The 24,134-nt window shown below is 48.2% G+C and overlaps 1 protein-coding gene across 1 annotated transcript in view; it reads left to right on the forward strand.

The window, feature by feature from the left end:
• Positions 1-332: 332 nt before the first annotated feature.
• Positions 333-24,134, forward strand: part of Mmp24 (matrix metallopeptidase 24) — a 42,267-nt gene continuing 18,465 nt past the window's right edge. The window contains exons 1-3 of the mRNA XM_021186572.2: positions 333-625; positions 17,624-17,772; positions 23,153-23,269. Of these exons, the coding sequence (XP_021042231.1) occupies positions 461-625; positions 17,624-17,772; positions 23,153-23,269 (431 nt within the window). The 5' untranslated portion in view covers positions 333-460. The remainder of the gene's footprint in view (positions 626-17,623; positions 17,773-23,152; positions 23,270-24,134) is intronic.

Raw genomic sequence — 24,134 nt, forward strand, 5'->3', positions numbered from 1 at the left:
TTTTCTTCCAACCCCGGCGGTCTCCCCAGACCCCTTTTCTCCAGTGTCACGCCTCAGCCCTTCTCCCCCAGGGCTAGCCTGGGGTTACAGACCCCGGGCCCGGCCAGCCGCCCGAGGGCCAGCATTATTTATCTGGCCTCTCCACCCTCCCTCTGGGTTGCCCTCTTTGCACCCGGCGCCTGGAGCGAGCGCCTCCCGCAGCCCCGCCGCCGCCGCCTCCCGCAGGTCCCGCTCGGGCGCTGCCCCCGCGCCCCCGGCCGCCCCTCGCCGGGGCGGGGCGCGCGGAGGCGGGGGCGCGCGGCGGCCGAGGCGGCGGCGGCGGAGGCAGGCGGGCCAGGCGCGCGTCCGCGGCGCCGTGACTCGGCGGCTCCGCAGCGGCTGCAGCGGGAGGACCCGGCCGGAGCCGCCGCCGCCGCCGCCGCCGCCATCGCAGCCGGGCGGCCGGGCCCCCGCCGCCGGGATGCCGAGGAGCCGGGGCGGCCGCGCTGCGCCGGGCCAGGCCTCGCGCTGGAGCGGCTGGCGGGCCCCGGGGCGGCTGCTGCCGCTGCTGCCCGCGCTCTGCTGCCTCGCGGCGGCGGCGGGGGCCGGGAAGCCGGCCGGGGCGGACGCGCCCTTCGCTGGGCAGGTGGGCAGGCGCGCGGGGTCGAGGCCGGGGCCGGGGCTGGGCAGGGGGCGGCACCGACTGGGCCTGGTTCGGGGTCCCTGGCGCCGGGTCAGCGCGAGGGCCGGGCGGGGCCCGCGGGCCGGGCTCCGTTCAGCACCGCGGACAGAGGCGGCGGGCGGGGGCGGAGCGGAGGGTCGAGGTGGCCGCGGTGACGGTGGGGCGTGTGGCCTGCAAGGCTGTGTGTGAGGGAAACCGTACGCCTCGGAGTAAATAGTAAGCGCAGCCAGTGTGTTGTGGGCTGGAGGAGAAGCCGAGGATGTTGGAGCTGGAGAAGGGGGAGGGAAGAGGGCGAGGAAGGACCGGATCGCGGTCTCGGTAGCTGAAGGGCCGTCGGGATAGGCGAGATCAGCGTGGCCCCACCGGGCATAGCTGAGGCCAACGGACCGTGGGGGGTGGGGGATTACAAGAAGGCACATTTCGGCCCAAGGCAGGAAGTTTTTAACAATTGGAGGTGCTCAGTCAGCCCAGGAGGCGGTGAAGCTGCTCATCACTGGCATGTGCAAGTCGGAGCTCCAAGAGGGGATTGGATGGATGCATGCATAATGCCTGCATGGATACATGCATAATAACAACCGTGCACTATGGGCCAGACTTGGCGCTATGTTTGATAGGAATTAGCTTATTTAACCCCAGGGCGTATCCTGTGAGCTTGTTGTAGCACCTGTCCCCATTTTACAGATGAGGATAGAGACCCTGAGAGCTTAAGCAAATTGCTCAAGGTCACAGAGCTAGTGGGTTAACTCTAGTCTGTTAGTGTTTAAGCCAGGACATATGTCGTATGGGGTCGGGGACAGTTGTACTAATTGTGTTGCTGTCTCCCAGCCTAGAAGCCTGCAATTCTAAAAAAAAAAAAAAAAAACAATAATAGTAATGTTGAACCAGTTAAACGTTGCTGGAGGAAATTGGTGATTGCCTAAATTATCCCGAGAGAAGTGTGTTTGTTAAGTAGACAGGCTGTTTAGAAGAATCTGCCAGAACAGCAGTTTTTAACTGGGCAAGGGACTCAAGGGATCATAAATTCTCTGAAATTTTCTGCTAATTTGTGTTTATATGTGAAAAATGTGTGTTTTTCTAGAAGGGAAGCTCCAGATTTTCCTCAGCCTCTCCAAAGATGGCATGTTTAAAGAAAATTTAGGATGTGTGAAAGAATCCTTTGCCCAGCTAATAGTCTGCCTCTTAAGGGTTTATAATCATTAGCTGACTTTCAATGAAAACTTTCTCTAGTTTGTGCTTTTAGCTCTATCAAAGTGACGTGGTTCATGGCTTTTCACCTTAGCAAAAGCAGGATTCTTCCAGACTTCCTGAGTGTGTGCAGGGTGAGGCAGAAGGGTCTGCCTTGGGGTTTAGTATGTGTGGGCTCTCACCTGACCTTACCCCTGGCGGCTTTGTGACTTTGATCTCTCACCATCTCTGAAGATGGAGCTGAATGAGCTCAACTTGGAGACCTTTTTATGTCTGTGGTATTTTGCACATTAGGAGAATACAGTTTGCTTAGATGTGTCAGGATTAGAAGGGAAGGTTATATTTACACAGCTCTTGTCCATACCAACCTTACAGACTTCTGTTATCCCACCTCTCCCACCCTTCTCCATTCCCAGCCTAAGCTTTCCCATCATGAAGGGACACCTCCCAGAACAGTCACCTAACCTCTGTCTCCAGATGTGGAGTTCTTTCTTTCGTAGAGAAAGGATACCTTCTTTTCTTCTCGGGTCCTGTCCTGTTACTATTCATCCCATCCTTAGATCTCCTGAGCAGTGCTCGTTTGGCCACGGCCTTTGGGAAACAATCCACAGAGCACCCTGATCCCTTTCACAGGTCACACCCGATAGCCTGGAACACAACACCTTGTGTGTGGAGTACTGTTATCTGCACTGACTTACGTTTCTCCACATTGATGTCCCACTGACGTCTTTTCGTCCCCCTTCTCCCAGCCCTCCCCCCATTTGGCATAGCATTTCCTTACCTGAAAGGGTTTAATATGAGCTGCAGCCTGGAAATTTTCTCTTTGCTCTACTTTTACTGGATCACTTATAAAAAATTAAGTCAGACGTGTCCCGGCATGGTCTCTAGGGGCCTCTTGGACTCCTTACCCTTTTCCGTTCAGAGAAGGGACGACTGGCTGTTCCCATCTGCTCTTCCCTATCCCTAAGTGCATTCTCAGGTCTTAGTGGAAGCATGGCCATCCCAGTCCATTTAAAATATCTAATATGCTAGCCAAAACTCCTAGAAATTATTGAGGTAATTTACATCTAATTATCCCTTACTGAACACTGATGGGTGAGACTGCTGGGACCTTACCATTGCTTTTCAGCCTACAGATAATGTTGCTTTCTCCTCTTTCTGGCTTGAGGTCCCTGGAGTCTGACCCCTCCCTATCTCCCCATTAGCGGGCCGTATCTCCCACTGTTCATAGATAATGCATCTCGACTCCAGACAAGTATGCCTCTCATTTACCCTAAGACAGGCTGCCAGGGTTCCCCGGGCATGGTCCTGTGTTGTTCACTGCTGCGCCTCCGCCCATTCATCAGAAACCTCTCCTTAGGGCTCTGGATCACACTTGCCTCTCTCTGGGAAACCCCCTCCCGTCTCCCAGCATTGCTTACTCCTCTCAGGGGAACACTGAGAGGCAGCCCCAGCCATTGTGCCATTAAATTTTTGGAAACACCCATTGTTTAGGGAGGGAAAACGTTATGGATCTCGGGCAAGTTTCTTCTCCACCAAGATCTAACACAGTCCCTAAGCCTGAACACTCATCTGTGTAAGCCTTCTGTTCTTTATGACCAAGGGTTATGCTCATCTGAAACAGGCATGCATAGGCTTATAGGCTTCAAGGTCCCTTCTAAAACCTGTCTTAGGAAACAGGGAGATGGCTTAGCTGGCAAAGTGCTTGCAAGCATGAGACCTGAGTTCACTCCCCAGCACCCATGGAAAAAGCCTGGGGTAGCACCCATTTGTCCCCTCCCCCCATGCAGGGTGGGGAAGAAACAAGCCCCCATGTCCCTGGGGCTTGATGGCTAACCAGTCTATCCTAATTGTTGAACCTCAGGGACTCTCTCTCTCTCTCTCTCTCTCTCTCTCTCTCTCTCTCTCTCACACACACACACACACACACACACACACATAGATACAGATACCACACACACATACTCACAGGCACACACACAGGTACCACACACACACATAGGTACCAAACACACACACTCACAGGCACACACACAGGTTACACCACACACACACACACACACACACACACACACACCTCCCTAGAGGGATGCATTGATTGCCTGGGCTCCCTTTCCCGGATCCGGGGCTCACCCTTCCCGTTATAAGCAGGCGCTTCACAGTTCACCTTTGAGTTCTATCATTGGATGTCATCCAAACAGCAGTGACAGGCAGGGAAGAGGGATTGAGAGGCAGCCATCACCATAGCAATCGCCAAGTAAACACACAGCAGCACTTCACAGTTACTTCTTCAATTGCCTTAAATGAGGTGTCCGAGGGCATAAACCTTGATTGCCAATGATTCAAACCAGAACTTGTCCCTGGCCTCCTGACTTCTAAATTGAAAGTGTTTTTCTTTACTCTCTTTGGCTTTTGATTTTCTATCTCTTGTCTTTCATTACCAAGACAAAAAAAAATTCTTTTGGATTCAGTGGGTTTTTGCTTTTGCTCTCCTGAGCGCTTCTTTTGTATTTTTGTGTGGGGTGGAGGAGGGGTGCTGCCAAGTCTCCGGTTGGCTTCTTGCCTTTGGTTTATCTAAAGCATCCCTTTCTCTTAGTACTCGCTAGGGAGGATCCCCATCTAAGGTTTTGACATTCCTCGGTGCAATTTGATTTTGAGGAAAATCAGAGTAGACAAAGCTAACTAAGCCAGTGAGCTCAGGCCACATGAGTGACAGAGTCTGACTCTGAGACTTGGGGTGTGATGGAGTCCTGCCCATGAGTCCAGTTTTGAGGGATGCGCTCTGAGCAGATAGAGAACACTCTCTGGCTTGCACCTGCAGTCAAGGAGGTGATGAGCCACCTGAGGCTGAGACAGGCCTCTTAAGACACAGTGACAAATTCCTGCAGCCCCAGTGTGTTCAGTATCCTTGTAGCCTCTGGTACATCCCACTCTTGTCTGGGGGTAAAGAGCCCATCAGAAGTTCTCCCTGCTACATGAGCTAAGCCTGTCCTGATGCCTTCCTGTGTTACTGTGGAGTTTCCTAACAGCCTCTGGTTGTGTAAGGAGCTTTGAATGTTCCAGGCACTGTGGTGTATGTGAGATCCTGACCACTGCCTCATAATGGACTCAAGGAAGCTGTGCCCACTTTATGGATGACTAAACAGGGGCTCAGAGAGATGATGGAGCTTCCTCATCAGCTACTCCAGGGACCCACCCACAGCTAACACTAAGGTGACTCTGGATCTCGGTCCCTGTGCTCCGTGCACTCCTCTCTGCCCAAAACTGCCTTGACTCTGCATTACTGAAACCAATGTTTTCCACTTTCACGAATGTCCCACGCCAGACCTTGAAAGGTGATAGTTTAAAGACGAGCAAAATGTACTGCTGGACGTAAACCCTAATTGTATCAAAAGACTTGTGTTAGGAATTGGTTAGCCTTGCAGATAATATGGAATCCTGTGAACTCCCAAATGAGGAAACAGGCTGAAATCACCGTCCCCCTCAGTGTCTGACTCCTAACAGGATACATGCATCTAATCTTCACGCCTGTGTCCAAGTATTCAGGAGTTCTCTTAAAGAATACATGTTGGGCCAGGTGTGGTGGCGCACGCCTTGAATCCCAGCACTTGGAAGGCAGAGGCAGGCGAATTTCTGAGTTCAAGGCCAGCCTGGTCTACAGAGTGAGTTCTAGGACAGCCAGGGCTACACAGAGAAACCCTGTCTCCAAAAGACAAAAAACAAAAAACAAAAAAACAAAACAAAACAAAACAAAAAAAAACAAAGAATATGTGTTGCTTAGTTAGGGTTTCTATTGCTGCGATGAAACGCCGTAGCCAAAAAGCAAGTTGGGAAGGAGAGGGTTTATTTGGCTTATACTTCCAGATCATTGTCCATCATTGGAGAAAGTCAAGACAGGAACTCAGACAGGGCTGGAACCTGGAGGCAGGAGCTGATTCAGAGGCCATAGCTTGGTGTTTTTAATGGCCTACTTTATATTGCTTGTTCAGCCTGCTTTCTTATAGAACCCAGGACTACCAGCCCAGGCATGGCATTGAGATGAATCTCAGATTGAGGAAAACGGTGGAGAATGGAGGGTCAGCACTCCAGGTAGGAGAAACTGGGAACCATAGCTCCTCCTAGGTCCGTGGTGTGTTTAGGAAATACCAGATAGTTGGATCTATCAGAGGCATCAAGTTACTTTATTGTTTCCAGAGGGAAATGGAGGGAGAAGGGGCTGGAAAGGGAAGCTGTGAGTGAACTGTAAGATCGGCTGTGGTCCAGAGTTTAAGGGGCCTCATAGAAGGTATCTGAGCAGAGACGTAGCCTGTTCAGTTCACCGTGATGAGGCTGAGGGATCCCGTTGCACTCGCCCCCAAGCTGCTTTGAGTGGTGGTGATGGCTCAGGGTGTTCTAAGCTCTCTTCAGATATGACCTCTGGTCCTGCCCCCACCCTCACTGAGGAGTCTGCTGTTTTCATTTGTTTATTTTGCAGTAGCATTAGAGCTCTTGACCAGGGCCTCATGCTCGTTCATATTAGCGCCGTACCCTGAGCTACACTGCAGCCCCTGCACAGAGCTTTGAGAACCCAATCATTTGCATTCTCTGGACTTCATTTCTCTCAAGTTTTGATACGTTTTACAGCATGCATTTGTTTTGAAAGTCAACTTTGATCTACACTTTAGTAGTATGCATGGCAATAGCAAAGTCATGTGGGTACTAAATATGTATGTATATGGTTTGGATATCTGTATGCCCATAAGTACATAGATAACATTTTACAAAAGGTTATGTATGTAGCTCTAACAAAGCATAGAAAAACAGACATTGTTACACAACTTTTACTAACAATGAGTACTTTTTAAACCCAGGTCTGTCCCACAGACATTTAAGTGTCTCCTTCACTTTTTTATCTCCCCACCAGCCTGAGAACAGTAACCCAGCCCAGCCAGTCCCTGAGCTGAGCACTTGGCTGCTCTCCTCACTGCCTTACACATCTGTCTCAGGCTAAACTTCCTCGTCTCTCATTTCACTCCAGAAACTTCCCGCCTGAGCAACTACTTACCTAATCCTCTATGAAGGAGTCAGAAAGATGTTTTAAAAATAAATGTGTGTGGCTCTCGCTGTATATAGTGACACACACCTTTAAACCCCACCACTTGGTAGGCAGAGGCAGGTGGGTCTCTGCATAGCAAGTTCCAGACTAGCCAGAGTTACATAGTGGGGACCGCTTCTTAAAAAAGAAAAAATATATATATATACATACATATATATGATCTTATATGATCTGTGTATAAAGTCAAATCACATTCCCTAATTGTCACACTTGGTAGAGTGCTTGCTTGTGAAGTGTGCAGGGAGCCCTAGGATTCGTACCCAGCACTGTATAGACCAGCTGTGGTGATACACGCCTGTAATCCCGGGACTTGGAAGGTGGAGGCAGGAAGACCAAGAAGTTCTAGGTCATATTCATGTAGTTTGAGGCCAGCCTAGACTACAGGAAACTGTCTCTCTCGCTCTCTTTTTCCCTCCCCCTCTCTCCTCTCCCTTCCCCCTCTCTCACACACACCACATACATGCACACAAAAGGCTGGCAAGATGGTTCACTGGGTAAAGGTCTGTGCTGTCTGATGACGCACAGCTGGTGGCATGAGTTTGATCCTCATAATTTACATAAAGGTCAAAAGGGAGAATGTCACAAAGTTGTCTTGTGACTTCCACTCCAGTGCCATGGTATATATGCTTACACATATGCACATATACATAGACACAGAGATAGACAGACAGAAACAGAGACAGGGAGATGGGAGAAATAATAAGAATGAATAAATAAAAATGTAAAATAAAAGTTAAAAAGTAAAACTGACACAGCACAGATTATAGCCCATGTCCTGTTACCCATGAGCACGGCTGTACGCACTGTTGTCCCTGTTGACCCAGTTACCCATGGGCTTACAGCGTGGTGTGAGCGGTAGCTATAGAGACAGTAAACATGCCACTGCCGAGCATTCCAATTAGACCGTCTTGTTCCCACGCTCCTCTGGCTTAAATGGCTTTTAGGACAAAGACTAACTCAATATTACTAAACTACTACTAATTTTTAAAAAGGACTTATTTATGTTTATTTTTATGTATGGGCATTTCGCTGCATGGATGCCTTTGTACTTCAGGTATGCAGTGTCCTCAAAATCCAGAAGAGGGAACTATCTTCCCTGAGACTGGAGTTACAGACCTCTGTGAGCTGTCTTGTGGATGCTGGAAACTAAATCTGGGTCCTCTAAAAAGAGTAGCTAGTGCTCTTAACCATCTTTCCAGCCACAACTGCTACCAATTTTTTATTATGGAAAACTTTCAAATATGCACAAAAGTAGAAAGAACACTATGGTGAGCCGCTTGGACCCAGCAGCCACCAGTCGGCCATGTGTCACCCCGGAGACCTTCGCTGAGCGCTTCCCAGTCTCAGACTTCTGTTTTTCAAGCCACTTTTTTCATTGGTTGCTAGACTCCGACCACCTTGGCCCACTCTCTGCTTCTCTAGTCTACAAACACCTTCCCTTTAAGAGATTGAATGGGACCATCTTTTTTCCTGAAATGATCAGTTTTTTAGTTTTCGCCTGGCCTCATCACAGGGCGCAGCTGAGATGTTATATAGTCGGAGGCGGGGACTTCCCTGACGTCACAGCTGAATATCTCTGACATGCGCACACAGCACCTTGTCCTGGTCTTTCACATATCACAGTTGGAATGTTTAATACTTCCGCATCTCTCTCCCACACCAGGCTGTGGGCTCACAGCAAGAGTTCAGCGAGGGCTGCAGTCATGTAAAGCCTTGCCGATGCTGTAGCGTGAGACAGACTCTCCGTCAGGGATGTCATGGTACCACGAGGAGAACCAAGGACATCCACTAAACCTGGGACCTATGGGGTGGGATGAAAGGCACATTTTGAAGGATATCCAATAGTTCAGCAGGACAAGGCCAGGATGCAAATAAATGTGGTATTCTATCGTGAAAACGAGGCATGGACTGCAAGGTGTGTTCAGGCAACATAGAGAGGATGTGTTCAGGCTCGATAGAGAGAGAGGATGGGGAGTTTGGGAAAGGGTGATAAGAAGGGGCTTGAAGCTTGTTGATATCTGGGCTTAGACTTTACAACTGGCATTGAGGAACCAGAGGATGGACTCCACACTCAACGCCCCCTGAACTCAAATAAAGAAAACTTACAAACTAGGTAGAGGTTATTGAGCTCAGCCATTTTCCCATTAAAGAAACAGACTTAACTGCTGCTCTTTGTCTCCTCTCTCCTTGTCCCTTAACTCATCAGTAAGGAACCAGGAGGGCAATGGGAAGACCAGGCCTCCTCCCTCCTTAGAGTGAGTGGGGATGTGGCCACTCTCCTGGCCTTGGTCAGAGGCCTTCCCAGAATTAGAAAAGGGACATCCCGGTGCTGACCCAAAACCCCAAATGGACCACGTCCTCAAGCCTGGTGATTGTCTGGCTTGTGGTGGCCTCTTGGGAGTGGGCCAAGGACATTGTGTAGAGCTCCTGGGAATTCCCAGTAGTGCACTTACCACCCACTCAAGAGCCGATGGCAGCCAACAGACAACGCTGTACCATTAAGGTGTTTGTCAAGAAGCTCAGCTGGGTGTTGTGGGCGATCCTGAGGGCCCTTTTTAGACTGGCTGGAGCTGAAGAGGAAGGAGAGAGAGAGGGAGGGGGAAGAGGGAGAGAAGAGACAGAAACAGCGTTTGGAAGCAACGTAGAACTAGAGTGGGAATGTGGCAGGACAAAAGGAACCCTCCCGGGAGGCAAGACCCTGGACCCCATTTCTGACTCCCTTGCTAACTTGCTCTGCAGTTTTAAATAAGTGATTTCTCCTCCTTGCATTTTCAGTTTTCTCTTCTGCAAAACATGCATGTGAAATTACAGGGTCTTTTAAGTATTCCCGTGCTGTGCATTTCCTGGATCCTTGGATGCTTGTGTATCCAGAAGGAAGTTTTTAAAAGTAGTTCTAACACGGGGGTGGGAGGAGCAGCAAAGGTCCTCAGTTACAAGGCTGGAGGAGAAAGCTTTTAGTGGGACGGGAATTCAGGGGAACTGCCCAGTGATCAAGCAGATCATGGAGAGGTCACCAGAGAGATTGAAACAGCAATGGTGGCCAAGGATGTAGTCACTGTATTGCAGAGTGTAGGCACAAGGACCTGGTGACACTATGTATCAGAATTAAAGCTTTATGTTCATGTATTAATTTTCTGTTGCTGCTACAACAAATTGCCACAAATTTAGTTAATTAAAATAATCTAGCTATTAGATTATTGGAAGATCCTTAATCCCATCAGGACAGTCTCTCTTGCTCCATGGCATTCACAGGCTTTGGGAATGTGGATGTGAACATTTTCAAAGACCATTCTTCTCTGATTCTTCATGTCACTGAGGCCCCTTCACGATTCTTTTATCATGCTTTGTCACCAGATGAGGAACATGATGCAGGAAGAAGTTAAGTCATTTGCCCGAAGGCACCCAACTAGGTTAGGTGATATTCATTATATGGCAGGATGTAGGTCCCAAATGATGTCTTCAGATGGGACCCTATCCAGTCCCACTGGTGTAAAGAGAATTAGCGTGACTCTCTGGAGAAGGCTTCCTAAGATCTCGAGTCTCTTGTATGCTAGGGACATGCTCTGCCCCTGGGCCAATCCTGAGTCTGCATCAATTCTCATGAATTTACATGGCCGGTTCCCTCTACTTTAAGGTCTCTTACTCAAATGTCCGGGACCTTCTGTGGCCACATTCTATTAAATAGCCGTCCCAGAATCCTCCGTCTCCATGGCTTGCATTACTCTTCACTATATTTATTGCTATTGATTCTCCCCCTAGATGACAAGTAGCAAGTAGCAGGAGTCTTTTGTCCTGTTACATCTCTACAGAACCCAGTTCTTAGTACGTTGCTCAATAAATATCAATGGGGCTGGACTGATGGCTCAGCAGATCTTGCAGAGGCCCCAGGTTCAGTTTCCAGCATCCTCATGGTGGCTCACCTGTAACTCCAGTTCAGTGGGGTGCAATACTCCTTCTGATCTCTGTGGGATCCTGCATATGTATGGTGCACATTCATACACACTCAGGCACACACAGACACACACCTGAAGCAAATATTTAAAATGTTACAAGGTTATAAACAAATACTGGATGAATGGACAGAAGCAAGTGGATTTGAGCCAGAGAGATGGCTCAGGGGTTAAGAGCACCGACTGAGCAGGGCGTGGTGGCACACGCCTTTAATCCCAGCACTCGGGAGGCAGAGGCAGGCAGATTTCTGAGTTCGAGGCCAGCCTGGTCTACAAAGTGAGTTCCAGGACAGCCAAGGCTACACAGAGAAACCCTGTCTCGGAAAAAAAAAAAAAAAAGCACCGACTGCTCTTCCAGAGGTCCTGAGTTCAATTCCCAACAATCACATGGTGGCTCACAACCATCTGTAATGGGATCCAATGCCTTCTTCTGGTGTATCTGAGAGAGCGACAGTGTACTCATATATGTAAAATAATAATAATAAAAGAAAGAAACAGGTGGATTTGATGTTTGGGAGGCAGTACTAATACTTGTTGGTAAAACCGGGTATGAGGAGTAAGGATGAGCAAGGAATCATGGATGGGTCATATGAGGCCTCCAGTCTGAAGACCTGATCAAGTAAGGGTTCCATATTCTGACATAGACATTGTCTTATGTTGTGTCCGGCCAGCAGATCACAGCCTGGGTTCTAGCCTGGAAAGGCATTTTGGAAACCTGGAAGAGAAGAGGGGCTAGGCGGCGAGAGAAGGGAATGAAGCTAAGACAAGATTCTGATCAAAGCTCAATTTTACTATTTCCAGACACTCAGTTATAAAGGAAGGGGGAGGGAACCCGATTTCCCGCCAAGTAACTCAGGGTCCAGTAGCAGGACAAACACGTGTGTGCCTCCTCCAAGCAGCAAAGCGACAGGGTTCAGCAGTAGGCGTGGCAGGACGAATGAGCAGGAGGCTCCACCCTTGAGCAAGCAGGTTCAAGCAGGTGGGGGGAGACCACAGTCTTAGGTGGAGTTTCTGCTGCTGTGATAAACACTGACCAAAAGCAACCTAAGGAGGAAAAGTTACACACTGATCATTATCCATTAAGAAGGGAGGCCGGGTCCAGAGACCTGGAGCTAAGAACTGAAACAGAAGCCACAGAGGATACCATTGACTGGATTGCTCCCTACCTCCCCCCATTGCTCAGCCCTCTTTCTTATCCCACTCCTGACCTACCCAGGGGTGGCACCACCTCCAATGTGGTGGCCTTCCCACATCAACCAGTAGTCAAGAAGGTAACCCTGCAGACTTCCCTGCAGGCTAATAACCCTCGCCCCGATGCAGGCACTTCCTTAATTGAAGTTCCCTCTTGGAGAATGACTCTAGCTTGTGTCAGGTTCACTGAAGACTAGGAGCACAGGAGCCACAACACAATGAACAGTGATCTGAGAACTTAGGAGTCCCGGGAGGGGAAAAGCTGCCAGACCACAAGGAAAGCCTAAATCCTGCCACCTATGAGCTTGGTGACCCTGGGTAACCACTTACTCTGTCTAAATCTCAGTTTTCTCATCTGCAGCTGGGGATCACCCTCTTCCTCCCTGTGGAGTGCAACCTACTGAGTGCTGAGCACAGTGCCAAGAGCATAGTAGGCACTCTGATAATGACATCTATGATCATTACTGTAATTAGGTCATCTCTGACTGCCAAAACGTTGTTTCAGCTCGAGTCAAGATCTGTGTCCCGCAATCTCTCATCTCATTCTGCCCTCTGTACCAACAAACAGCTCTCCTTCCTTCATGAAGTCACATTCTCCGTGAGACCCTTCTCCTTCACCTGAATGTCCCTCGTGTGTCCTTGCAGGAGGGTCCCTGGTTTACTTGCTTTCCTTTGGGGAGTTCCACTTTTATTTTTTTTTCTTTAGATAGGACAATGGACCCCATTACCTCATCAAGCAGGGAAAACCAAAGCACAGCTGATAAATTTCAGAAAATATTTTTTCTACCTTTAATAGATACCAGGATTTTTGCTGGGATGGGACTTGAAACTCTTGTAATATTGGAGCCTGTGCTTTGTCCCTGATGCTCACATGAGCACCTAGGCTATGGATTTAATTGCCAAAACTGTGTATCTCTGTGTTGTTGTTGTTGTTGTTATAATTGTTTGTGTGTGTGTAGGTACACATGTATGTACATGCATACTCATGCATGAATATGTCCATGTATGTGTATGTACGCACACAGAGGTCAGAGATCAACTGAGAGTGTCCTACTTCAGGAGCGATGTACCTTGTGCTTTGAGACAGGGTTTCTCACTAGCCTGGAGTTAGGCTAGGCTGGTTGGTCACAGAGCCCTGGAGCCCTGCCTGTGTCTGCCTCGCCAGTACAGGGATTAGAAACATACATCACTACAGCCAGCATTTGCATTCGGTTTCTCAGAATCTAACTCTGGTCCCCCTGCTTGGGCTGTACTGACTGAGCTTGCCCTACCTCTCCAGACCCCAGACGCTGTGATTACATCTTTGAGTCTCTCCTCCTCATTCTAACCCAGATCCCCAAATCAGACACCTTACTATCTGGTCCTTCTTGATAGACCCCACCACCAATCCTTCTGAGGATGCCAGCAGGCACTTGGCTCCTAACCAGACACCTGACCATCCTCCAACTCCTTCTGTCATCTGGACCATCTGAATAGATGCGATGCTCTCGCATGGCCCGGGGACCATCTGTTGTAACTGATCCAGCTTCTCACTCCTCCCCAGCCTGTCTTGGTTTTTCAAGTGTGCTCTCCCAGTTATCTTCTCTTCCCACCCCCATCGCTTTGTTTAATCAATCTCACAACCGCCTCTGCTGTCTGTGTCTCCCTTCTCTCTAAGGACCACATTTCCCTCTCCATATCCTCTGATCTTCTCTTCCTGAGATCATCACCCAGCTCTGGCTCCTTCAGGACTGAAATCCCGCCCTGCGGCCAGCAGACCAATCACACTGCTCTGTCTATGATCTCCACATCTTTGGTTCAGCCCAGCTATTTTGGTCGGCTGTACCTGCAATTCTTCTCACTTTCCTCTGGGTTTTACACCTCTTTTGGCACTTAGAAGGTGGCAGACATCTTAGAGTTAGTTAACTGCTGTCAAGGTTAGACGTCTGCCATGGCTGGTGATTGATTAATGGGTCAGGGTATAAAAAGATGGAAGGTAAGCCATTCCATTTAAAACGGAAGGAGGCTTGCTTCTTTTAGTGGGCTTTATCTTTGTTCTTTTCTTTAGATAGGACAATGGACCCCACTGCCTCTTCAAACAGGGAAAACCAAAGCACAGCTGATAAATTTCAGAAAATATTTTTTCTACCTTTATCAGATACCAAGATTGACCCTGGGTGTCTTCTTGTCCATTCCTTATTAAGCCTTGCACTCAGACAGTGCTTCCCAGACCAACTGCTCACTCATTCACTTGTTCGTGAACTTACTGACTACTGAATCAGACACTGTGCTAAATACTGTGGCAGGTTTAAAAAAAAAAAAAAAAGACAGCCTTTGTTCCCCAGGAACTCAATGTAGATGGAGAAAACAGATCCGGTCAGTGAATGGGTGTGGGCATTGTAGTAACTACATTTATCAGTGTGCGCAAATGACTTCAGGAATAAAGAGGGCTGCCTAGCTCTACCAAGGGTTTCTAAGAAAAGTTTAATGAAAATGGGGATATTTGAGGTAGACTTTGAAGGATGAATAGGAGTTTGCTACCACGTATCAAGAGAATGGGGTTTGTAGCTATCGGGACAAGCTTGGAAGTATGAAAGGGCAGAGTGGGTGGTGGTGTGTGTTGATGTTATCAGAGACTTCTTCCTAGAGAAGTCAGAGGAGCTGGTGAGTGTCAGAGGCTGGGTAAACAGAGGATGCAGGAGTTTACTAGTCTCTGGTTCATGCTCCTTAGCAGAGAGATACAGAACAGGGTCTTAATGCTTTGGTGACAGGACTCAACCTGGGAACAGACTTTAGAGCAGGTGAGTGGGTGGGTGACTCATCTACTCCCAGCCATTCCCACCTGTCAGTATTTCAGTTTGTGGCTGGTCCTAGGCCAAAGGTCAAGTCCCAAGAGATTCTTTGTAACATAACTGCTTTGAGACTAGACCACTGCTTGCCTCCTCTTTCCTTTCCCTCCCTCCTCCTAACCTTACCGTCCTCCCTCCTCCCAACCTCATCCCTTCCCCTCACCCAAAGCTCTAGCCACTTTTACTTATTTCTCAGAATATACCACCCATACCTGCTGGATAGTTCAAATCTCATTTCCACCTGGATATCTTCTATGACCTCCCCTTTCTCCTCTTCCCTCCACCTCCATGACCAGACATCCCCCTTTTCTCCCATAGACCCCTCTCCATACTTGCTCTGTAATGCGAAGTTTTCACCACAGGTTAACCTACCAGTTTGTGAGTTCCAGAGCCTTGCACAGAGCCTGGCATGTGGTAAAGTTTTGATAATGTTTGTTGAGTGATATGATGAACAATTAAAGTATGTGAACTCTGTCCCAGGCACTGGATATATAGAGATGGAGAGAGCCTTCCAACAGGGAGCTTAGACTCTGGTGGATAGTGGTGTGTGATGATTGAAACCCAATATTATAAGATCTATACGATCTATAATAGGGGGTTAGAGAGTACCGAGGAGAGAGGAAAATCACTTAGCCTGGGAAGTCTTCCAGGGGTAGTAACTTATGAATTGAACATTAAAATATGAAAAGCTTTTGCCAAACTAAGAATGCTAGGCAAAGAGAAATGTACATGCAGAGATGTAAGAGAATCGGTGTTGAGGGACTGTGAGTGTGATGCTCTGCAGCATCACTCTGGAGGGAAAACATGTTTTAGACGCCGGAGATGAGGGGAGTAAGGCTGTCGCTCTTTTGCGGATGTCACAAGACTATTATCCTGGCAATTTGGCTTTTAATCAGTTTTATCACAAGGCCGTGAAGATGTTATAGTCACCTTTTGTGAAAGGTAAGAGTCACTTACAGTTTCTGGCAGCTGCCTTCTAGAAGTGGTCTCATCTGGCTTACAATAAGGACATTCACAACAGAGTTGTTTGGCTAGAAACAAAACCCAAAAGCTCTTGGGCTAAGGATGTAGCTCAGATGGTCCAGTGCTTGCCAGCATGCAGGAAGCCTTGGGTTTGATCCCCAGAGCCCCAGAAAACTGGGCACGGCAGCAGACACCAATAATCCCAACATGCCTTGGAGGCAGGAGGATCAGAAAGTTCGAAGTCATCCTTGCCTATGTAGCAAACCCAGAGCCAGCCCGGTGCACATGAGAAGGTGCCCGTGAGAACGGGACAATCCTGTTTCCCAAGGTGTCTTCTCCGCTGTCACTCATCAGCATTCAGGATGACCCTCTGGGACAGGCAGAGAACAGGCAGCAAGCCTGGCATCTGGGGAGGCTCCCAACTCACTGAGAATGGGGCTGTGTTGCTCATTTCCTGGGAGATGGTGTGGGACTCGGTGCTCTCGTTTCTTCTGGTTTCCATTCCCTCTTACCTTCTGGGGATGCGGTCAGCTCTTGTTCCTTACTATGCTCTGGTTTCTCTGCACATTTGACCTTCCCCCAGACTTCTTTTAGTCTCTTGCTCTTTTTATAGTCTCTGTCTCTGTCTGTCTGTCTGTCTCTCTCTGTGTGTCTCTCTCTTCTTTGTAGTGCTTGAGATTGAACTCAGGGCCCTTGTGCTTCCTAGTCAAGAGCTCAGCCACTGAGTCACATCCTCTGCCTCCTCTGCCATCCCCCCTTTTGGTTTTTTTGTTTTGTTTTGGTTTGGTTTTGTTTTTTGTTGTCTTTTAAGAAAATGATTCTTTGAGGAAGAAAAATTTGGAAAACAGAAAAACTTGGAAAACAGAAAAGCACAAAAGAAGGCCTCCATGGTATTCTACCCCAAAAGATATTCAATTAGGTTGGTTTTGATTGTTGTGGTTTAATTTTGGAGGGGGCTGAGGCTGTAGTTGAGTAGTAGAGTGTATATTAGCCTACAAAAAGCCCTGAGTTCAATCCCTAGTGCACACATGTGGGCACACATACACGCAAACAGGCACACACACATATGTGCGCCACGCGCACACACACGCACGCACACATGCACTGCTGACATCAACTCAGACCTTCAGGAAGTTGGCAGGACCAGAACAAAGACCTAACAACCCTTCGCCTGCATCTCAATTGTTAGCATTTCACTGCATTCAATTCATCTGGCTATCTTTTTCTCTCTCTCAAAATATATTTACGCGTTTATTTCAGAACCCATTAGGCACCAGTTGCAGATACCACACATTCTTATGTAAGCCTTCAATGTGTATTTCTGAAAGGCAAGAAATTCTCTTACATAATAGTTTTTTCTATGCATTTATTATTTATCTATATATAAGGACTATGTTGCTTTGCTTATTTATAATTGTTTGTAATGGATTGCTTTGTGTGTTGGGTGGTTAGCAATGAAGACTATATATATATTCTCCTGCCAACAGCTATGGCGCAGTGTGATGCTACATCAGATTGACTTTAGGCATAGCTTGCTTTCGGTTGACAGCTGGGGAGGGAGCCAATCAGAGCTAGATTTTCTGGATGTTCGCTTGACCATATCTGCCGGGTGGAATGAAGGAGGAAGAAATCAGAATGTGGGTCCACAAGGCCTCTGGTAAAGTGGTTTCTAGTTTTAAGGGCAAGTCTCTGCCACAGAAAACGGAACTTCTCCAGTATAACGCATCGTTTTCTTTCGCATGTCTTTCAGAACTGGTTAAAATCATATGGCTATCTGCTTCCCTATGAGTCTCGGGCATCTGCGTTGCATTCTGGGAAGGCCTTGCAGTCTGCGGTATCCACTATGCAGCAGTTTTACGGGATCCCAGTCACCGGTGTGTTGGATCAGACAACAATCGAGTAAGATTTGCATAGGGCATTATGCCTTTGAACCTTCTGGGCTCTATTCACATTTGTCATGGTGGTACCATGCCCATCCTACGTCCTTAAACGTCTGCACTGCCTTCTTGGGAGAGAATACCAAAGACTGCCCTTTCACAGATCTGTTTCTGGGTCATCTACCTGTCCCCACCCCACCCCCCATTTTAACTTTAAGCTGTGTGACAGGAGACAAATCGCTTAGCTAGGCCTCAGTTTTCTTGTCAGTGCAACGAGGGAGTGGGTTACAATTCCTAGTTCCAATAGGCTCTGTAAGTCGCCCTCTGGGGTGTGCACGTCTAACTTGATCCAGAGAACTGTGGGGCGATCACAGGCTGGCAGTTCTTGTTCTGCTTTTCCCATTTACCGAACACCTGCTGAGTGCCTGCAGTGCGGGCACCGTGCTTAGCCCTAGCCTCCTACTCAGCTGTTTTATGACAAACACAGTCATCTGGCCACGCCATCCTAGGGCTCGGAAACACACGAACCCGAGGGAGATGCCAAGAAGGCAGTAACAGAAATCCAACCGCGAGAATGGTCCTCATCACTTAGAGCACCGAGGAGGGACTGAAGAGGTTCACAAAGCCAGCCTAGAAGCTGTGGTCAGAGGGACCGGGGGTGGGGGGTGAGGGGGGGGTGAAGGGGAGGGGGAGGGGGGAATCACTAGGGGAAGTGGCGTCACAGCAGTGGAGGGGGCGTGGCCAGCAGAGTTAGCTGTAGAGTAGTCAAAGAGAAAGGTGCCCGAAAGGCTTTGCTGAGTTTAGGAATCAAGAGGTTGCATAAAAGCTCCCGGGAATGGTGAAAAGAAAGTCAGGGGCAATGAGGGGAGGAGACACGAGCCCAAACGTGGCGCTTTTGAGAAGACCTTTGAGAAGCCTGAGAACAAATAGAAGAGGAAAAGATTGGTGGTAGCCAGAAAGGGAAGGTGTTTTTAACTTGTTTTTCATGGGGAGAAAGCTAGACCAGTGACGTGGCTCACTGGGTAAAGGTGTTCCTTAGGGCCCCAGAATCCCTGTAATAGTGGAAAGAGAAAACTATCTCCAGAGTCCTTCACTTGTGCACACTGCACACACACACACACACACACACACACACACACGCGCGCGCGCGCGCACACACACACACAGAGAAGAGAGAGAGAGAGAGGTGGTTCAGCGTTTAAGAGCACTTACCCATTTACCACTCTTGCCAAATACCCAGGTTCGATTCCCAGCACCCACATGGCAGCTCACAACCTTCTATGACCCCAATTCCAGGGTCCAATATCTCTGACTTCTGACGTCTCCTGCACTTACTTGCTGGGCCAACAAATACTCGGGTACATACATACCGGTAAAAATAAAACAAATATTTAAAATATAAATAATGTAAAAGATAAGAGTAGTTGATTACGTTTTGATTTGGTTTGGTTTAGCTTTGTTTAAGACAGGATCTCTATATAGTCCAGGCTGTCCTGGAGCGCACGATGTAGGCCAGACTGTCCTTGAACTCACAGAGATCCTCCTGCCTCTGCTTCCCAAGTACTAGGATTAAAGTATCTGGCACCACTATGCCTGGCATTTTATTTTATTTTTTATTTTTTATTTTTTTAAGAAATACCCATAGGCTGCCTAGCAGGTAAAAGTTCCTGCCACACAAAGTAACAACCTCAGTTCAACCCTTAGGTCTTACAGAGAAAGGAAGGAACCAACTCCTAAAAATTGTTCTCTGGCCGGGCGTGGTGGCGCACGCCTTTAATCCCAGCACTCGGGAGGCAGAGGCAGGCAGATTTCTGAGTTAGAGGCCAGTCTGGTCTACAGAGTGAGTTCCAGGACAGCCAGGGCTATACAAAGAAATCCTGTCTCGAAAAACCAAAAAAAAAAAAAAAAAATTAAAAGTTATTCTCTGATCTTGTGTGTGCACACATATACAATAATATACTTTTATATTATTATATAATAATAAGCATAAATGAGTAAAAACATTAAAAACTAAAAAGAAAATATTCATGAGAGTCACTTAAATTGCTTCAGAAGAGATGTTCAGGCCAGGAAGGCATAGAAAGAGCAGAAGTGAATTTCCAAAATGGGAGATGGGCGCTCAAGAGAGGGCAGAAGCAGATGGCGGGGCTGGTTGAGGACATGGGAGAGCTGGCAGAAGACAGAATGGGAAGGCACAGAATTGTGACTGGAGAATCGGTTTGCCCGGCAGACAAGTCACTCTGTCATCTCTGGCGGCCCCGCCTGTTTGTTTGCAAAGGAGAATGTTGTGTTTGGCTATCAAACCCTTGAGCCCATTATCCCAAGCTGCAAAACTCTTAAAACTTGATGATCTGTAATTCTCTCCAAACATCTCCTGGCCCTTCCTTCTCTGAGAGATTGTAAAATTCTAAGACGGTGCTCATGAAGGCTCCTCAGAGGCTGTGAGCGGAACCCTTGGTCCTTGGCCTCACGGGTGAGTGGCTTATAGATTCCAGCCTCCTCCCTAGGCTGCTGTTATTTTGAGGCATTTGTGAAGGCTTCGTGGCAGTGCATCCTGGGCCAGGAGTACTGGTGTCTCTGCTGAGGCACCACCTGGCCTTGGATTTCACTCTGTTCCAGAAAGCCCCAGGCCTGCTGGACAGGGTTCAAACCATGGCAGGGGGATGGGGAAAGAGACAAAGGGAAAGGAGCTGAGGAAAGAGGTAGCATCACCTGCCGGCATCTCTGCACGAACCTCTTTTAGGAAGTTAGGACCAGCGTTCTGGACACACAGCAGGAAAAGGCTATTCACACTTGGTCCAAAACTGGAGTGGGATGGATAGAATTCAGAGGGCTCCACCTTAGCTTTGTGACCTTGGGCTTTCGAAGCCTTCCACAGGGTCTGTCTCCTGCCATAGAGTTCTGCTATCGTCTCACTCGGTCCCACTCGGCCTTGCTGTAACAGAGACGGCTCCTGCCTCTCTTTCCAGCGTGTGCTACTGTAAGAAAGTTTGATTCACAATTTCAAGTACTATTTCTAAGTGTTTGCCTTGGGAAATGTCACACATTTTATCTTTTATTCATTCCCCTCTAACTAGATGTTAGCTAAGCCGAGAGAGAGAGAGAGAGAGAGAGAGAGAGAGAGAGAGAGAGAGAGAGAAAGAGAGAGAACAGTCTCTTTTACTAAACTACACTGATAGTCTCCAAGTAAGCAAAGTCGTGGCCCTGCCTCCCTGACTTCTGCTCTCCAAATGACTCAATTTATCTGTGCAATCCTGACAACCCACGTTCAATCCTCAGAACCCATGTCAAGGTAGAAAAGGGCAGACTCCCTTTATCATCCTCTGGTCTCCATGTGTGGCATTGCATACAGCACCCCCAAACACATTATGAGCATAGAGTAATAATAAATAAATAATTTTTAAAAATTAAATATAATAAAAACTCTAGAAGTAATCCAAGTGTAATGGCTTCTTTCAATCCTAACACTTAGGAGATGGAGTTAGAAGGATCATGAGTTTGGGGCCAGCCTGGGCTACCTAGCCAGCCTGGGCTACCTAGCAAGATTCCCAACTCAAAGTCTTGTAAGAACGCACACATGTGGGGACTGCCAGTGTCTATACGGATGTTACACGGATGCTGTCATGCACATTACAGCTATGAGTGTGGGTCACTCTGTGTGAGCGAGGCATGCCAAGATGAGTAAGACCTGGTTTGCTCCCTTTAGGGGCTTTTCTTGGGCGGTTAAAATGGACTGTCTTCTTTTCTGAATTGCCAATGGCAACTGCTTTAACAGCTGTGAATGAGGTCAGACATTTTCCCTTCCAGCAATGCCAAGTTCAGTGGATCGGTTGTTAGGCTGGTGCAGAGACATAAAATGTAGGGCTGCCTGGCCCTAGTCAGTTGCAGCTTTTAAGACTCCTACCTGGACCCTTCTTGAATCCCCAGTGATGTCCCAGGCTTCTTCCCTGGTGTGCCTTGACCTGATAATGAACAAGTTATCAAGATTTACTGAGCTCCATGCACTAGACTAACTTTGGGGCCCAAGGGCAAATGAAATGTGATTTCTGTTCTCAAAGAATCTGCCATTATTAGAAGCAACAGATTAAGATTTAAAACCACGATATAAACTGGGCACCGAGGGTGTGCACCTTCACTCCCAGCACTCCGGAGGCAGAGGCAGGCGGAGCTCTGTGAAGTCAAGGCCAGTCTGGTCTAGAATGAGTTCCAGGATAGCCAAAGCTATACAGAGAAACCTGACTTGGGAGGAAACACACACACACACACACACACACACACACCACAATATGATGTAATAACTGCTACAGAAAATTACATTCTGCATTCTATGTCTGTTCAGAGTTTCTTTTGTGTCAGGGTATCACTGTATAGACTAGGCTGGCCTAGAACTTTTGATCCTTCTGCCTCAACCTGCCAAGTGCTGGCTTTACAGGTCTGTACCCAGACATTTAGCCACTTCTTAAACAGCTGGAGTGAAGGCTGCTGCTTTTCATGCTTGTCTGCTGTATGAAGACCTGTGGGTCATTCGTTTATTCAGCCAGTCTGTTGTCGGTTAAGGAATCGTTACTGTACCCCTCTCTGTGTGAGGCACCGTGTCAGCCCTGGGGATGTAGACAACTTTCCCATCCCATGCAGCTCTAAATCTGGCAAGGAAAAAACAAAAACAAAAACAGAGTAAACAAGAAAGCAGATACTTACATTTCGAGGAGTGATCATCGTTTTTAGGAAATCTTAAGCAAGATAGGCAGCATTAGGTTCAGGTTGCTGTGGACCGGTCCTTCAGGGGAGCTCTGTGTGAAGGGCAGGGACCTTAATGACATAAAGGAACAAACCACATAAAGACAGAGTGTCAGAAGCAAAGCAGACAGCAAGCGCAAAGACTCTAGAGTAAGAATGGTTGGTTACCATATTCGGAGACAAGCAAGGCGCCACTGTGGCTGGGTGTAGTACTGGAGGGAGAGGGGGTAATGTGCTGGACACATGGGCAGGGGCTAGACCACGTGGAACTGAGCTGGGGGTTAGGATTTTATTGCGGTTATGATGCCCACAAGAAAACTGAGGTTGACATTGATTTGACCTCTTGCCTGAGCTCCTCGCTTGGTGGGATTAGAACTTACAATTGTCTGCTGACTCCCAGTCTCTTAAGGATTTCTTAAACTCAAGTGTTTCTCCTTGGGAGTGAATGAATTCATCCATCAGTCAGTCTATCCAATTCCTGCTGGAGGCACGCAGAGCCGGGGTCCCAGAATCTAAGCTGAGACTGTATTGCCATTTATGGGGCTGGGGACTGGGCAGCGCTGTCCTAGAGTGCTCAGTAACCACACTCTGTGTGTGTGTGTGTGTGTGTGTGTGTGTGTGTGTGTGTGTGTGTGCGCGCGCTTGTGTGCCTTCTCTCTGCCCAGGTGGATGAAGAAACCTCGATGTGGCGTCCCTGATCATCCCCACTTGAGCAGGAGGAGGAGAAATAAGCGATATGCCCTAACTGGACAGAAGTGGAGGCAGAAACACATCACCTACAGGTGCTGCAGCCCCCTCTCCTCCTCCTTGGTTTGTCCCCCAGGCTCACTCTGTTCTTCCTTTCCAAGCTTCTGAGGTTCACATGGTAGTTATGTCTCAGGAAGTGTGAGAGTCAGGACAGAGGCCAGGCACGTGGACATCAAGATGAGGGGTTGAGAGCCTGTGAACTTGTCTTCCTTGTGACCTCCACAGGTGACTCCACCCTCAGGTTTCCTGGTTTGCCTGGTCCTTTGGGACTCATTAGTTGTGTTCTGTCCAGTCCCCTACAGTTTTACTGAACATGGGGTATGAATTGTTTAGTTGGTCTGTTCTGTAGAGACCATGTTAGACTAGACTTGCTCTGTTAGTGCTTGGCAAATGGTCTGCTCTGTAGAGACCATGTTAGACCTGCTGTTAGTGCTTTTACAAACTGCTCCACCTCTGCTGGATTCCTAATTTCAGCCTCACAGACCTCACCCAAGATGTTCAACGCAGTGTCTCACCTGTTTCTTAAGGAGAATAAGGAATAAAGACAGGGGTCCCAACCTTGTCATTCCTTGCCTAAGAAAGCCAGTGCAGAGCAGGTTCTGTCTCCAGCCCCACAGCCACTGAGACAACCCAACACAGCAGAGCCAGACATCAGGGTTCACAGAGGGCTTGGACGAGGACCAAGCTAGGAGAGGCTCCAATAAGCTCTGCTTGACTCCTCTCCCAACACTGACCACCTCAGACTCCCTGGGTACAGTAAAAGAACCTAAGACAGATGTGGTTGGGTTAAAGCGAAACTTTTCTTACTGACAAGATGTCAAGATCAGAACAGGATTCCTTTCTTTTCTTTTCTTTGTTTTCAAAAAGAGAAGGCACTGTAAGAAGAATCTAGGTTAGAAG

The sequence above is a fragment of the Mus caroli genome, chromosome 2 (genome assembly GCF_900094665.2).
Source record: "Mus caroli chromosome 2, CAROLI_EIJ_v1.1, whole genome shotgun sequence".
NCBI lineage: Eukaryota > Metazoa > Chordata > Mammalia > Rodentia > Muridae > Mus > Mus caroli.